At 42.6% G+C, this 17,854-nt stretch overlaps 1 protein-coding gene across 3 annotated transcripts in view; it reads left to right on the top strand.

Moving 5' to 3' along the window:
- LOC126416096 (A disintegrin and metalloproteinase with thrombospondin motifs 1) overlaps nt 1–17,854 on the top strand; it is a 498,682-nt gene that overhangs the window by 409,514 nt on the left and 71,314 nt on the right. For all 3 annotated transcript variants that reach the window (XM_050083591.1, XM_050083593.1, XM_050083594.1), the window contains exon 6: nt 696–972. In XM_050083591.1, the coding sequence (XP_049939548.1) occupies nt 696–972 (277 nt within the window). The remainder of the gene's footprint in view (nt 1–695; nt 973–17,854) is intronic.

The following is a 17,854-nucleotide window of genomic DNA, read 5'->3' on the forward strand; positions in this document are numbered from 1 at the left end:
AGCAACTTTGTTGTAATGCCATAGTTTTGCATTGATAGAGATAATTTTTTATTGTAATAACTGCAGGTGAGCTTTGATGCTTCATGTTATTATGAGATTCTTTCTTGGTTGGCTATTGAGTTCAGTCTTGATGGTTGGATGATCTCTCCCCTATATTTAAAGTGCGTAACTTGTGACACTTTCTAGTAAATTATCTGCAGGCTTCCTTCCCGCGTATTGAGTTCTCTCGTAGGAGATTCGTAGGCCAGTTTTCTGTGACGTTTCGTGAAGCTTCTCCAGGCCAAGTTTGGACTCTGCTCTATTGTTTCCATGAAAAGCAAGATTTTCTGACAAAGTCAGACTTCAGGTGTATATCATAATTGAAATTTGTGTAACTTGATTTTCTACGTTTTACATGATGATGATTCTGTTGGTTTGTGGGGCACTCAACATCGTGGTCATCAGCGCCCGTACAATTTCCCAATCTTTCCAATTCCAGTCTCGTCACTTTCCAATTGATGATGAGATGATGAGTGTCCTCATCATCAAACACCCAGTCCCCGGGCGGAGAAAATCCCCGACCCGGCTCTACGTTTTAATTCGGCACAGCAAACAACGTTTTCGCCGACCACGATAGTTAAATTGGTACAGCAGGCAGCCACATTCTACGGTGTTCAGCCGCCCTCTGCTTCATTCTCGACGTACTGTTTTGACAGGAGGGGACGATCGGGCACGACCTGGTGGTGAAGCCGGTGCCGGCGGCGGTGCGGCAGCACCTAGGCCCTTCCGTCGACGACGACGAGATGTTCCTGGACGCCGAAGGCGAGGACCTGGAGGACGACGTGGCCGTCACGTCGGGCTTCCCGCTGGGCATCAACGCCACCGCAGACCGCTCCCCGCGCGCTGCCCGCGAGCTCGCAGCCGCCGGCGTCCACCCGCACATCGTGTACCGACGCGCCGGGGGCCACCACCGCGACGACCTCTCTGACTACGGTAAGCTGCCGCAGCTGAGGGAACGAAGATTAGGTTTTAACGTTTCGTCGGCAACGACGTCATTAGCGGCGGAGCAAAAGCTCGGATTACGAAAGGATGAGGAAGGAAATCGGCCGTGCCGTTTCAAAGGATCCACCCGGCATTTGATTTGAGCGATATAGGCAAATCACAACAAAACCTTAATCTGGAGGACTGGGCAGGGAATCTGAACCGTCGTCCTCCCGAAAGCAAATCCAGTGTGATAAACACTGTGCCAACTCGCTCGGTAAGCGACCGAGGAGGATTCTCAGGTACACTGTGGCCCACCATTAAAGGAAAACAAGGTACAGTGTTTCTCCCTCCTACCAGCAACACCACCACACCTCTTCCCGTGATCAGATACACCGAAGTGCCAAAGAAACTGGTATAGGCATGCGTATTCAAATACAGACATATTTACAGGGTGTTACCAAAAGGTACGGCCAAACTTTCAGGAAACATTACTCACACACAGAGAAAGAAAATACACTACTGGAAATTGAAATAAGAACACCGTGAATTCATTGACCCAGGAAGGGGAAACTTTATTGACACATTCCTGGGGTCAGATACATCACATGATCACACTGACAGAACCACAGGCACATAGACACAGGCAACAGAGCATGCACAATGTCGGCACTAGTACGGTGTATATCCACCTTTCGCAGCAATGCAGGCTGCTATTCTCCCATGGAGACGATCGTAGAGATGCTGGATGTAGTCCTGTGGAACGGCTTGCCATGCCATTTCCACCTGGCGCCTCAGTTGGACCAGCGTTCATGCTGGACGTGCAGACCGCGTGAGACGACGCTTCATCCAGTCCCAAACATGCTCAATGGGGGACAGATCCGGAGATCTTGCTGGCCAGGGTAGTTGACTTACACCTTCTAGAGCACGTTGGGTGGCACGGGATACATGCGGACGTGCATTGTCCTGTTGGAACAGCAAGTTCCCTTGCCGGTCTAGGAATGGTAGAACGATGGGCTCGATGACGGTTTGGATGTACCGTGCACTATTCAGTGTCCCCTCGACGATCACCAGTGGTGTACGGCCAGTGTAGGAGATCGCTCCCCACACCATGATGCCGGGTGTTGGCCCTGTGTGCCTCGGTCGTATGCAGTCCTGATTGTGGCGCTCACCTGCACGGCGCCAAACACGCATACGACCATCATTGGCACCAAGGCAGAAGCGACTCTCATCGCTGAAGACGACACGTCTCCATTCGTCCCTCCATTCACGCCTGTCGCGACACCACTGGAGGCGGGCTGCACGATGTTGGGGCGTGAGCGGAAGACGGCCTAACGGTGTGCGGGACCGTAGCCCAGCTTCATGGAGACGGTTGCGAATGGTCCTCGCCGATACTCCAGGAGCAACAGTGTCCCTAATTTGCTGGGAAGTGGCGGTGCGGTCCCCTACGGCACTGCGTAGGATCCTACGGTCTTGGCGTGCATCCGTGCGTCGCTGCGGTCCGGTCCCAGGTCGACGGGCACGTGCACCTTCCGCCGACCACTGGCGACAACATCGATGTACTGTGGAGACCTCACGCCCCACGTGTTGAGCAATTCGGCGGTACGTCCACCGGGCCCCCCGCATGCCCACTATACGCCCTCGCTCGAAGTCCGTCAACTGCACATACGGTTCACGTCCACGCTGTCGCGGCATGCTACCAGTGTTAAAGACTGCGATGGAGCTCCGTATGCCACGGCAAACTGGCTGACACTGACGGCGGCGGTGCACAAATGCTGCGCAGCTAGCGCCATTCGACGGCCAACACCGCGGTTCCTGGTGTGTCCGCTGTGCCGTGCGTGTGATCATTGCTTGTACAGCCCTCTCGCAGTGTCCGGAGCAAGTATGGTGGGTCTGACACACCGGTGTCAATGTGTTCTTTTTTCCATTTCCAGGAGTGTATGTTATGTGGACATGTGTCCGGAAACGCTTACTTTCCATGTTAGAACTCATTTTATTACTTCTCTTCAAATCACATTAATCATGGAATGGAAACACACAGCAACAGAACGTATCAGCATGACTTCAAACACTTTGTTACAGGAAATGATCAAAGTGTCCTCCGTTACCGTGGATACATGCATCCACCCTCCATCGCATGGAATCCCTGATGTGCTGATGCAGCCCTGGAGAATGGTGTGTTGTATCACAGCCGTCCACAATACGAGCACGAAGAGTCGCTACATTTGGTACCGGGGTTGCGTAGACAAGAGCTTTCAAATGCCCCCATAAATGAAAGTCAAGAGGGTTGAGGTCAGGAGAGCATGGAGGCCATGGAATTGGTCCGTCTCTACCAATCCATCGGTCACCGAATCTGTTGTTGAGAAGCGTACGAACACTTCGACTGAAATGTGCAGGAGCTCCAACGTGCATGAACCACATGTTGTGTCGTACTTGTAAAGGCACAAGTTGTAGCAGCACAGGTAGAGTATCCCGTATCAAACCATGATAACGTGCTCCATTGAGCGTAGGTGGAAGAACATGGGGCCCAATCAAGACATCACCAACAATGCCTGCCCAAACGTTCACAGAAAATCTGTGTTGATGACGTGATTGCACAATTGCGTGCGGATTCTCGTCAGCCCACACATGTTGATCGTGAAAATTTAGAATTTGATCACGTTGGAATGAAGCCTCATCCATAAAGAGAACATTTGCACTGAAATGAGGATTGACACATTGTTGGATGAACCATTCGCAGAAGTGTACCCGTGGAGGCCAATCAGCTGCTGACAGTGCCTGCACACGCTGTACGTGGTACGGAAACAATTGGTTCTCCCGTAGCACTCTCCATACAGTGACGTGGCCAACGTTACCTTGTACAGCAGCAACTTCTCTGACGCTGACATTAGGGTTATCGTCGACTGCACGAAGAATTGCCTCGACCATTGCAGGTGTCCTCGTCGTTCTAGGTCTTCCCCAGTCGCGAGTCGTAGGCTGGAATATTCCGTGCTCCCTAAGACGCCGATCAATTGCTTCGAACGTCTTCCTGTCGGGACACCTACGTTATGGAAATCTGTCTCGATACAAACGTATCGCGCCACGGCTATTGCCCCGTGCTAATCCATACATCAAATGGGCATCTGCCAACTCCGCATTTGCACTGACTGCAAAACCACATTCGTGATGAACACTAACCTGTTGATGCTACGTACTGATGCGCTTGATGCTAGTACTGTAGAGCAATGAGTCGCATGTCAACACAAGCACCGAAGTCAACATTACCTTCCTTCAATTGGGCCAACTGGTGGTGAATCGAGGAAGTACAGTACATACTGACGAAACTAAAATGAGCTCTAAGATGGAAATTAAGCGTTTCCGGACACATGTCCACATAACATCTTTTCTTTATTTGTGTGTGAGGAATGTTTCCTGAAAGTTTGGCCATATCTTTTTGTAACACCCTGTATAAGACAAGTGTCTGGCGCAGCTGTTAGATTGCTCATCGCTGCTACAATGGCGGATTATCAACACTTAAGTGTTTTTGAACGTGGTGCTATAGTCTGCGCACGAGCGATGGGACACAGATCCTCCGAGATAGAGATAAAGTGGAGATTTTTCCGTACAACCATTCCACGAGTGTAACGTGAATATCAGGAATCCGGTAAAACATCAAAACTCCGACATCGCTGCGGCCGGAAAAAGATCCTGCAAGAACGCAACCGACAACGACTGTACAGAATCGTTGAACGTGACACAAGTGAAACCCTTCCGCAAATTGCTGCCGATTTCAATGCTGGGCTATCAACAAGTGTCAGCGTGCGAATCATTCAATGACACACCTTCTATATGGGCTTTCGGAGCCGAAGGCCCACTCGTGTACCTTTGATGACTGCACGACACAAAGCTTTACGCCTCGCCTGGGCCCGTCAACACCGACATTGGATTGTTGATGACTGGAAACACGTTGCCTGGTCGGACGAGTCTCTTTTCAAATTGTATCTAGCGTATGGAGTCACGGGTGTGGAGACAACCTGATGAATCCAGTGGACCCTGCACGTCAGCAGGGGATTGTTCAAGCTGGTGGAGGCTCTGTAATGGTGTGGAGCGTGAGTAGTAGGGTAGTGGGGTTTGTAGCTCACATTTGATATCAAATTGATATGAAATTAATAAAAAAATCAATTAAGCATCCCTGCCCCCGCCCAGCACCACCCACTCCCGCCCCTGACCATGCCCACCCCCGCTCTCAAATGATGTCACGTGTTTTCTCAGCTACACGTGTGTCCCAGTCCCTGCTCCCCCTCCCCCCTCCACCACCTCCCTCCCCTCAACCTACCCTATTTGGTGGGGATTTCTTTGTCCCAGGGCTGTGCTGACATCCCACCCCACCTGGGAATTGGGGGGAAATTAAAATTGGCGGTATCCTTTCCGGGACTTGAACCCTGGTCCACCTGGGTACAAAGCTCAAGTGTACCCCCCCACACAATTAAACCACCAGAGGCGCTTGGAATTGACGGGAAATGAAAAAATGGCCTTGCCCTTTTTGGGACTCGAACCCTGATTCTTCTGGATGGGAAGCCCAAGTGCACCCCCTAACACATGGAAACTGTCCAGATGCGGGAGAGGAAGGTTAGGTTAGTGTACTTTATTTACTTTGGCCGCGACACTGACGCAGAGATCGATCGTAATTACGTAATTAATTACAAAGATCGGGTCTAATTACAAAACCACACGCATAGCGCTACACAACACGGCTTAAGGGGATACGGAATCGGATTTTGGGTTAAAAAATCGAATTTTTTTTATTGGCGTATTATATTCTGCCATGTTTCCTCTTTAAAATGACGTATCATACATAGCTCTACTACAATTATAACTATTTTATTTTTATATATTTGTGAGATTGGGTATTGCGCTTTAGTTATACACGTCTCTCGTGGCTGACCATGAACTTTTTGGCAGTACCTTTAAAGTGACATGAATTCAAATATCCCGGTTTCCAGCGACTATTTATACACTAGTTGCCCGAAAATGTTTCTCTCTGGTTTCCTCAAGTTACTCTTTGACTTTGTGGCGGGACTGTTTTGTAAACAGTGTGATATAAGAAAGTAGTTGTTGTTGAGTTATTTCGTATTTAGTGCTTCATTTTTCGCAGTGAAAATGCCTAGAGCTAAAGCAAAAGTATTTAAAAAGCGTGTGAACTGGCAAAAGAAAAGAAATAATGATTCATTAGCAAAGCAAAGCAGTTCATCATCATCACTGTTGGAAAATGTGAATCCACTTATTACTGATTTGCCGAACGAACTTACACCAAATGAAAACAGTGCTTCTCATAAAAAAACTAAGAGATTTGGAAGAGAAATATAATTTACTTGATAGAGGGAATGAAGTTTTTGAACTCATTGATACGAATATATTGTGTGAAGCTCTTGAAAACAGTTTGTGCTGCAAAAAATGTCATGGAAACGTTTCTCTGAAAGTAGAATCCCATGTTGGCCTGGCTGCCCAGTTTAATTTAATATGCAGTGTTTGTAAATACAGCTGTAAGTTTCCAAGTTCGGTTTCAGTAACTGTAAATAATGGATACAAGAAAACTGAACTTTATAGTGTAAATATTAGGTTAGTTTATGGATTGCGAGCAATTGGTAAGGGCAAAGCAGCTGGTGATATGCTATGTGGTGATCTAAATCTTCCAAGTGCACCTTCAAAGTTTGAAGCTTACAATTATGTACTAGGATCTGCAGTTGAAGATGTAGCACAGAAGTCAATGCAGGTTGCTGTGGAAGAAGCAGTGGAAGAAAATGACGGCAGTCGTGACCTCACAGTGGCGTTTGATGGCACGTGGCAGAAAAGGGGCCACACCTCCAACAATGGTGTTGTAACAGCAACTAGTGTTGATACTGGCAAGGTTATTGATGTTGCAATAATGTCTAAATACTGTAGGTGCACAGGCAGGCTGAAAAATGAACACAGTGATGACTGTATTGCTAATTATTATGGTAGTAGTGGTGGCATGGAGGTTGCTGGGGTGAAGAAAATTTTTCATCGCTCTTCACAGTGGTATAATGTTCGCTATCTCAAATATCTGGGAGATGGTGACTCTAAAGCATTCAAAGAAGTTTTGGAAAGCAAACCATATGGGAACAGTGTAAATATAAGCAAACTTGAATGTATAGGACATGTGCAGAAGAGAATGGGTGCCAGGCTGAGAAGGTTAAAATCAGTTATGAAAGGGAAAAAACTAGATGATGGGAAAACCTTGGATGGCAGAGGAAGATTGACTGATTCCATAATAGACCACATTCAGAACTGCTATGGCCTTGCAATCAGGCAAAATACAGGCAATCTTGAAGAAATGAGGAGAGCTATATGGGCTTTATATTTCCACACCGCATCCACGGATGAGCATCCACAACATGGTTTGTGCCCCAAAGGTGAAAACAGCTGGTGTAAATACAATAGGGGACTAACAACAGGAGAGAAATACATTCACCACCACAGTCTACCATCAGCCATCATGGCAGAAATAAAGCCCATTTTCAGAGATCTGGCTGACAGAAGTCTTCTGATGAAATGTCTTCACGGAAAAACGCAGAACCCCAACGAGTGCTTGAATAGTGTGATATGGCATCGTCTCCCAAAAACAGTGTTTGTCGGAATTAATACACTACATTTTGGTGTGTATGATGCTGTGGCAACCTTCAATCTTGGAAATATAACTAAATGCCAGGTCCTTCAAAAGTTGGGTATGTGTGTTGGTTCCCGTACGGTACGTGCTATGTTCTTTTTAGATCAGCACAGACTAAGGCATGCTGATAATATAATCAAGACATTAGTGAAAAAAGCAAGACAGGTGCAGAGGGGTGCCAAAAGAAGACTTGAAGATGATTATGAAGACTGTGAAGGGGGTATTAGCTACGGATCAGGAATGTTTTAATCTTCTTTCTCCGTTTCCCGTAAGTTTACTTTTTACTTCATCTAGGAACATTATCTCAGGTACTGGTCAACCTAGAAGTCTGAAATTTTTATGACGTAGTGACATAGGTCCCTATTACATACTGAAACAACGATTTTTTAATTACTTGATTTACAAAAGACTTAGGGGTGATAGTCTAGTAAAAAGCGATGGAAAAAATTTACTTAAAAATAAATGTACAATATCTCTGTAAGAAAATACTTTGACAATAAACTGTTGTTTCAGTATTGTTGTAACATATGAATGCACATACAGTAAAATATTTACCTCTCTGTCTCCAGTAGTTTGTGAGAAAATGTTCCCTATAGTAGGCATATATTAACATTGCAGGGATAGGTGATTCCGTATCCCCTTAAAATCCCAATACAACTCAAAAACTGACGCTACCATACAACTGGTGTTACCCTGCTGGGAAATACTTTCGCAATACCACTCGAAACTGACGCAAATATCGATCCTTAATACGTAATTAATCACAAAGATCGGGCCTAATTGCAGCACGTTTGCTCTGTTTTTCTTTCGTCTGTATCCGTTCATGTGCCGCAGGAGGCTCCCATGACGTTTCCGCTGGTGGATCCAACTTCGAATATAGAACACATCTCCTGACGTGAAGCGTGATTGATCCACCTTCGAGCCCAGTTCCGCATGTGACGTCTTGTGGATACGCATCCCATATAATGCGCGACGGATCCACCTTAAAATCCTGTTCCGGACGTGGTATATTGTGGATCGGCATCCCATCACTCCAGATATAGCGCTCGGCGGATTCACACGCAAACGCTTACTCGGGTCAACTGTGGGACCTGGGAGCCATTCACGGCCCATGCACAGATACAGACATGCAGAAAACAGAGTAAACGTGCTGCAACTGTAGAATATGCGGTTGGAGGTGACTGGTTGCATTCGAATACAGTGCTATAGTATGCCTCCCGACCAGAAAAAAAGAGTGCGTTTGAGCTAGGTGTTGGCAGCTGTACTACATTTACAACGATAAGTGACGTCGTGATCGCATGGATAGAAGCACATAAAATCAATAAAATTACGGAAAATAAGTTAAGTGAAAATACACCGAAATGCGGGGAAATTGGGGGAGTATTTGCATGTCTTCTGATTGGTGCAGAACAGTTCTTGTACATGCGACCGAGTCTACGACAGTAAGAGAAATGCGGGAAAACGGCGAGATGGAAGCATCTTTTATTTTTCATCGAGGCAGCATTCTAATGTATGCCCATTGAGGTAATAGTGAGACGCGCGAGTTGACTGCTGTCTTCGATGCTTTTCTGGAAAAAAGAGAACCATCTGCCTCTAAACTTACTTGCATATGCGTTAAAGGATGGCAGAGAGTGGATGGAGTCATAGGGTGAGATGGAGCTGTAACGAGGTAGGATTTAATGGGGTCATTCCATGCCAAGTGGTCTAAACCTTCCCACCATCATGTCTCCAATTTTCTTCAAATTTTATCTGTAGCACTAGTCAAGTGCTAAATTAAGTTTCTCAAGATTTCAAGCCTCTAGCTGCAATACTTGCTGATCTACACCCCCTTGTCTGAAGGGTAGTAAGTTCGCATGCGCGCGACATCAGACAAAATGCCATTTTTGGGGTCTCATAAAATTGAAACCAATTCATAAGAATGGTTAGTAAGATGAGACCCTGTACAGTTTTTTGTGCTGATTCAAACGAAATTAATTATAAGATTACTGATGCAAAATCCGGTCAAACAAGTCGACTCAAAGTGTACCCCTAATTCTGTCGTGACTTAATGCGACAAATTTTGACCAATATTCAGACTGCAATAATTTCCTTGCAGATAAAGATATGGACTTGAACTTTTTACCAAGTCTTATCTTTGTGCTGGACATAATACAGCTGGATTTCCAACTACCCAGGCTTTATAGTCGCCTTGCAAAATCTCTTCAAATTTGGCAGTGTCAGCGCAAATGGCTTTATTTACCAAAGTTCAAAGCCCATTACTACAAAATAGTCAGCCTGGATTTAATTGTGAATAGTATCATCTGAAAGAGAAACTCTTGCTCTACGAGATGGATATATTTTTCTTTTGCAACGCTTCCATTAAGTGCTTATTTACTCAGGTCAAAGTATCTTATATTTTGTGTGCGCAGTGCCCTGCGTTGGTCCATGATGGCTGAGCCATTACTGGTTATCACAATAAAACCAGCATCCCCATCGCCATAGGGGCCACGCCCGATAGCCATGCAGTAACAGCCACGGGTGGGTATCTTTACTGCAGGTTCCCAAGCCTGATTACAGGGTGTCTTTACCACAGGATCCCAAGCCTGATTGTGGGTTTCTTTATGCAGGTTCCCAAGCCTGTCTTCCTCAGTTACTTCATCATTCTGGAAGCATCGTTGATTTGCAAGAGAATGCTTTCAGGAAAACTGTATTGCCGACCAGATGATGTCACTGATGGAGCTGGAATAACACCAATGATAAGTTGTTCTGGAATCCAGCAAGTATCACGTCTTAAGGGCCAATAAAATGAACTTGCAGGACCATGAGGATGCATAAAGCTTATGAAAGCATCTTTCTGTTCGACTGAGATTTCAACGATGTTTCCAATCCACCATTTCTTTTCATAAATGCAAGCAACATACTGCCCAGGCTGAAGATCCATGACTTGAACTACTACTTCAGCAGCACTAATTTTGGCCAAAAAAGATGTCGCATCATTAGAAACTCTACTGACCTTAATTGTCGTCATATCAATGGGCAAAAAATGGTGGTTTTCTCTTGTGCCAGCTAGAGTGTGCCCTTGCAGGAATCTTTCTTCTTGAGAAGCTTTTTCTTCTTCAACTTCCTCTTTGCTGATGAAAAAGAATTTGATTCCATTGATATTATCATTGCAGAAGTTGAAAAGATCTTTGGGTGTTAGAATCTGGTTTTCATATGGACGTTGCAAACTTGCTCTTGCTGCCAACCGTTTTGTTGTGCCTCCAATGCCATCACAAGGCGACTTTCCATGGCTTGTTCCAAAGAAATTCCATTCTGCTGTTATTTCAAAATCTTCTTTGTGATAGCATAAGTTGAGAAAATTCTTGAAATTCTTATATTGTGCAGCTGAACCATCACTGAAGTAGTGGATGTGGCTTATTTTGGAAAATTGCATCTTCAGGTAATTGATTACTTTTCCAATGTAAACATGGACAGTAATCGTATCGTGTCGAAGGCAGTCACTAATAACACAAAGATTCACACATTGCACCTCTTCGTTTTCACAGTAGTAGACTACAAATGGATGAACTGTTGCTTGACTGTTTTCCCAGTGAAAGCCTTGCACTGCATCTTGAACAATAAATGAATAGTTTTCAGCAAAATCCATTAGTATTATGAATTCGCCTTCTTTCAAATCAGTTTTGAGAGCTTTCAGGTGCTGGCTTTGATGCTTGGCAATGTAGTGATGACAAGACAGGTTCCAAATTTTTGCTGCAATATCTTCAACATACTCTTCTGTTGAAAGCTGCTTTGTTTCTAAAGTATCCCTGTCGGTATGAATCCATTGTTTGTACTCAATCAGTTCTTCAGGGTCATTATCTTCAAAATATGTTGCAATAACTGCTTCTACACCTTCTGGACCAGGGCAGTTTTCACAACGATGAAGCATACAATCCTTGTTTTCCAAGCTGCAAACAGCTTTGCTAAGAATTTCCTTGTAGTCTTCATTGATTGATGCACCAGTGAGCATAAGCTTGACATTTTGGTGTATTGTACAGACACAAACTGAGTGCATTCCAGCAGAGCCAACTGTAACACACCATTTTGGTCTAAGCTCGCAAAACTTTGAGAAGCCAATTTCTGGTCCATTTTGCTTCTGATAAGACACGTACATTTCCTTCAAATTGCAAAGCAACAACCGCTTTTGCTTGTACACCTTTGTTCCTGAAATTCTCACAGGCACACAGTCTTTCTTCCCTGGACAAAGTCTGCTGAATTCGTCATCTTGAAAAAAGTCATGTACTTTCTGAACAACTTCATCTGAAAGCTTCCTTCCTTGCCGATTTGCTGGAAAAGCTAGAACACCTTGCTCATTCTTCAGTTTTCTCGCTTGCTTTACCATTCTTTCTGATACATTAAATGCTGTTGTCGTATCTTTAATTGTCCAGCTTCTTGGAACCAAGGTCAATATTTGAACTTTTGTCCTACGATTTGACACTTTACATTTTTCTTTCAACTCTTCTATAAGATTATCAAGATCTGCACAATTATTGCATGGGCGACTTTTACTTGAACTTGGCTGTTCATCGTAATTGATTCCTACAGCAGCAGCAATTTGATTCCCAATTAAACTTTGTGCATCCAAGATCTTTCTTTTTGCATAGCTTTGCTTATCTCTTTTACTTAGTTGTCTTCTTTTCAATGGTGAAGCACCAATAAATGATAAACTTTTGTTGATGGCTGGTTCAGTTTCATCCGTTGTGAAATCTTGTTCAGATTGGGTTGATAGTGATGATGAATCTTCTAGCTTTTGGTTCAGTGCCGACATGCAGCGAGGGCAAAGCTTCTGACCAGGTTTTATATCAATCACTTCTTTTTTCTTTAACAGGCAAAGTTTGGCAGCTGTTTCATTATCAAGCAGTCTAAGTCCAGCTTTTACATTGTGATTCCTCTTCTTGAATGGATTGCAACATTTCTTTTGCATCGCTTGATATTCATGTAGGAAGAGGGCTTCATGGTGGAAGCAAATGATGGAATTTTCGTCAAGTTTGGCTTCTGAACGCGAAACAAGCAATTTCTGGTCACATTCTGTGAAATCACTAAACGCTTTGAATCCAGTCTTCTTAGCATAGAAGATAACATGGCACTTCGATGCAGCAGCATCTTTTCCAATTGAACAGGGGGCCAACGATTCTTCTTCTTCATTAACTTCTGACATCTCTCACTGGCCAATCACTGAATAAAACACGAATGAAATATCCAATTATATCAGTAATTCTAAGCGACTATTAAGATTCAAATTCCTAGAAATGAAGAAAAATTAGTGCATCGCGCATACAAAATATAACAACTTTGATGTGAGTTAATGAGTACTTAATGGTCGCGTTGCAAAAAAAAACAAATGTCAGTCTTGTAGAGCAAGAGTTTCTCTTTTAGGTGATACTATTCACAAGCAGATTCAGGCCAACTATTTTTTAGTAATTGGCTTGAAACTTTGGTAAATTTTACCGTTTGTGCTGACACTGCCTAATTTGAAGAGATACTGCAGGGCGACCATATGGCCTGGATCATTGCAAATCCGGCTGCATTATGTCTAGCACAAGCATGAAGCTTGGCCAAAAGTTCAAGTCCATATCTTCAACTGCAAGGAAATCATTGCAGTCTTAATATTGGTCAAAATTTGTCGCGTTGTGTCACGACAAATTTTGAAGTATACTTTGAGTCGAGTTATTTGACCGGGGTTTGCATGAGTAATGTTATACATAATTTCGTTGGAATCAGCAAAAAAAACTGTACAGGGTCGCATCTTACTAACCATTCTTATGAATTAGTTTCGATTTTATTAGACTCCAAATATGACATTTTTTTTATGTTGCATGCACACGGACTAAGTACACTTCAGACAAGGGGGTCTAGATCAGCAGCTATTGCAGCTAGAGGCCTGAAATCTTGGGAAACTTACTTCAACACTTGACTAAAGCTACAGTTAAAATTTGACGAAAATTGGAGACCATGATGGTGGGAACTTTTTTCAGTTTTAGACCACTTGGTGTGGAATGACCCAATGGTAGACTGATGATGCATTCTAGAGAGAGAGGGACATGTTGCTGCATGTCTTTTGACCATATTTTTCCGTTCCTCTGTCGGGATGCACCAGTTGTATGGCACAACCTGCTTTCGACTCGCTTACAACCGCGTGTTCTGTGCGTGACGCAGAGCACTGTCTAGTGTCTACTCGCGATCGTTAACAGCAAACCGCCGGCCGCGGTGGTCTCGCGGTTCTAGGCGCTCAGTCCGGAACTGCGCGACTGCTACGGTCGCAGGTTCGAATCCTGCCTCGGGCATGGATGTGTGTGATGTCCAGAGGTTAGTCAGGTTTAATTAGTTCTAAGTTCTAGGGGACTGATGACCTCAGATGTTAAGTCCCATAGTGCTCAGAACCATTTTTTAACAGCAAACCTCTCTGTCATCAGAGGACTTCCATCCTGTTTCGACGCAGTCCTCTAGACGAACGAAGATTTATGCGACGTGCACCATTCCCCTGCCGCATCTTGGGCATAAAAACGAGTCTTCAGTTTCATAACTACGGTGATTCTAAGTTAGCGATAGGTGTTTTTGAGGTACTACAATCATCTTCTTGACAATGTCGTGTTTCTGAGTTAGTGGAGGACTAACGTGTAATTTCACATGTCAAACACCGCTGCTACGCGTTTGTCCCTTTCTTTGTAAGAGGCATTGCCCGTTACTAACGGTCTTTTGATATAGGACTGATGCAAGCATAGCATAATCTCTGAACCGTGATCGGATGTGAATAGGGGCTATGCACCTCTGGAAAGCTGTATTTTACATGTATCACAAGGAATCGATGTTTTAAGGAAATAGTTTTTCATTTTTACAGTTTATCACCATAGTTTATCGTAGAGAAACCTGCAAGGAGGATGTATGTAATACGCTGGGAATATATTTCTTACATTGGGATAGTAACAGCATTGCATTCCATACGACTAATAGGTCGGAAACCGCAACGATCTAACATTATAGTGTGTTTTAAGTGCAGAACATTGTAGCCTTAGTAGTGCATGTGTTTATGTTCACTCTTACCAATACCTTCTTGGTACTGACCCAAGACACAAGAAAAATACTTTAGAATTGCTAGCGCAGTTGATTTATGTAAAACGCAGCAAATACCGTCCGTCTGGAGCTCCATCATGCACAAAAACCACCCGTTTCTTGTTCTTAACCGTCTGTTGCATCATCACAGTTTCATATCTACTGTACAGCGATAAGGGGTGCTAACCTCCTCGACATTCGCGCATCTGGAGACATCTTGTGCTCTTGGATGGGTGCGCGACAGCAGTTACAACCTCGGTTCACACTGTTCCTACACGAAACATGGAATGTAGCAGTCTACTTCTGGTCAGCTGCATGGAGCGTTGGTCAAAGACAATGTGAGATCTTTCGGTCTCTAATTTTATCCTAAGAATGCGAGAATGCTCTGTGACTCCCATCCACATAGAGAAGGATCGTAAGTTACGCATTTTGATCGGAGTGCTAGAGATATGTAGGTCGCTGACTGGTATACTTTGATGTATATGTTCGTTATTGTATCAATATACAGAATCCCAGGTGTAGAGGCAACAAAATTATTTTTGCCAAAGTTGATGGATATTTTGCAGAAAGTTAGCAATGAGAAAAAGAGAAGGGTTTGAATAACTGCTAATTTCAATATAAATTTATCATATGATACCAGTGACTGGCAACCTTCATGAAAGCCACAAGAGAAAATGAAAATACAGGAACCTGCATTGATAATATTTTAACTAATTATAATTTGATGATGCAAGGAAGATATGTGTACACTTAGGGCTTTCAGACCATTCTGCTCTATTTATTGAAATAACTAGTGCAAATGAACCAAACACTACAAAAAATTTTAGCAAAAGACATTTTACTGTTGAAACTTTACAACTGTCCTGCTCTAAATTAGAAGATGTGAAGTGGTAAGTTGAAAATTATATTCCAATACCTGTGAATTTTAACATATTTTTAGAAAAAAATTTACGTGTATTTAATTATATATTTCCACTTAGAGTACACCACACAAAAATGTCAAATACGCTAAACTGGATCACAGCTAAAATAAAAATATCTAGTGAGAGAAAAAGGCAACTACATAAGGAACTGAAATACAGCAAAGACCCTATTTTCATTAATAATGTCAAACAGTATAAAACTGTATTTAAAAGGGTAGTGAAAAAGCAAAAGAAATGGTTATTAACTATTACATCTTGACCAATAGATAAAAACCAAAGGCAGCATGGTCTGTTGTAAAATCATAACTGTGAATTACAACTGACAGCAAAGATATTTCCAAAATTAAGATGGGAAATGAAAGTGTAACAAATCCTGCTCAAATGTTAGAATCATTCAATAATTTTTTATAAATGTAGTGAAATTAGATGTAGGTGCAGATTCTAATACAGAAAAAGTACATTTAGGTCAGAAGGCAGATGAATACTTTAACGAATTCCAGAAAATTTCAGCCAAAGATGTAGAGAAAACTATATTACAACCGAAAAACAAAAATTTTGCAAGGTGAGATGGTGTACCTACCAAAGCAGTTAAAACAGCTGTCAGGATAATAACTCACCCCTTTTGCTCAATAATTAATAAATCACTTGAAGAAGGTCACTTCCCAGATCCCTTAAAGTATGCAGAGGGAGTACCTTTGTCTAAAACAGACTGAAGAGAAGATGTGGGGAACTACTGCCCAATCTCTATTCTTCCAAATTTTCAAAAATATTTGAAAAAGTGGTGGTAATGCAAATTTTTAAAAAAATATAGAAAGAGCAGACATAACTTCAGATAATTTATATAGCTTTCAAAAAAGCAAAAGCACATTAGACAAATAGGGAAAAGTTGCAGAATTATTCTGCACCTCACAAAAGCATTTGATTGTGTAAAAAATCACTTGCTCCCATATAAAATGGAATGATATGGAATTGAGGATTGAGCTTTATAGGGGTTTAGGTCATATTTCACAAACAGAAAACAAAGGGTAGTTATATCATCAATCATGGGAAATTTTCTCTCTGGATGCATGTTTACTTAACAAGGCCTTCCACAACATTCCATTCTGGCTCCAATTTTATTTCTGTTTTGTATAAATGACTTGCTCTTCAGCATAAATTTAAACTCGGTTTTATTTGCTGATGCTACTTCTGCCCTTGTCGAAAGCAATGGTTTGGAACAAATTCCCTCAACTATCACAAATCTCTTAGACAGTTTAGAAAACTGGTTCCACCTACATGGACTGAACTTGAATATTGGAAAGACACATTTACTGTAGTTTAAACCCAAAAACTCTAAGACAAATGAAACCCACATTAATCATTGAAACTAAGAACTGAAAGAAGCAGGCTGTGTTCAGTTTTTAGGAATGCATCTAGACTATAATTTATCATGGTCTTCACACACAAAGTGTGGTACTCAGCAAATAAATTAAACAATGTGACTTTTTCAATGACGATTATATCATATTCAGCTAGCATGGAGACAAGAAAAATAGTTTACCATAGCTATTTTGAGTTAATTATAAGGTATGGCATTATTTTTTGGGATAACAAAAGCAAAACGATTAGAATATTAAATTTACAATTCAGTTGTTAGAAATATGTGTAATGCAAAACCAAAAGCATACAGTCCCTGACTGTTAAGAAATTTAAAAATATTAAGTGCCCTCTTTTTGTACATTTATAGCTGATTATTTCTGTTGGCAACAAACATAACTTATTCATAGACAACGATTTTAAATATTAGTACAGCGCTAGGAAGAAGGGGAAATTCATGCTGGCCATGGATTAAAGCCATGTGCACAAACCCCAGAATACAAGGGCATGAGAATTTACAATATTTTAAAAAAGAAACGAATCACAGCATCAATAGGCAAATGAAACAAAAGCTACGGAAATTGTTAGTACATAAGTGCTATTATTCTTGAGTAGAATTTCTGAATGATGTGAAAATCTCAACGAGAACGACCATCAGTACATGGGTTCTTTCTACAAATTTTTGTCCATGTCATTTTATTCCCGTCTCGTTCTCAGACAACGATGCGCTATCTTTGGCAGCCTTTTTGCCTGTGTTACTAAATAAAGAAAAGAGGATAATTGGTATGATGAGGAAAGAGTGGTTAAAGAAACGAAATCCGAACTAACTCATTCAATGAACTGAAGATATATGCTCGTGATTGGCATAGTTATCTCAGGA

Source organism: Schistocerca serialis, chromosome 8 (genome assembly GCF_023864345.2).
Source record: "Schistocerca serialis cubense isolate TAMUIC-IGC-003099 chromosome 8, iqSchSeri2.2, whole genome shotgun sequence".
In the NCBI taxonomy this organism is placed as follows: domain Eukaryota; kingdom Metazoa; phylum Arthropoda; class Insecta; order Orthoptera; family Acrididae; genus Schistocerca; species Schistocerca serialis.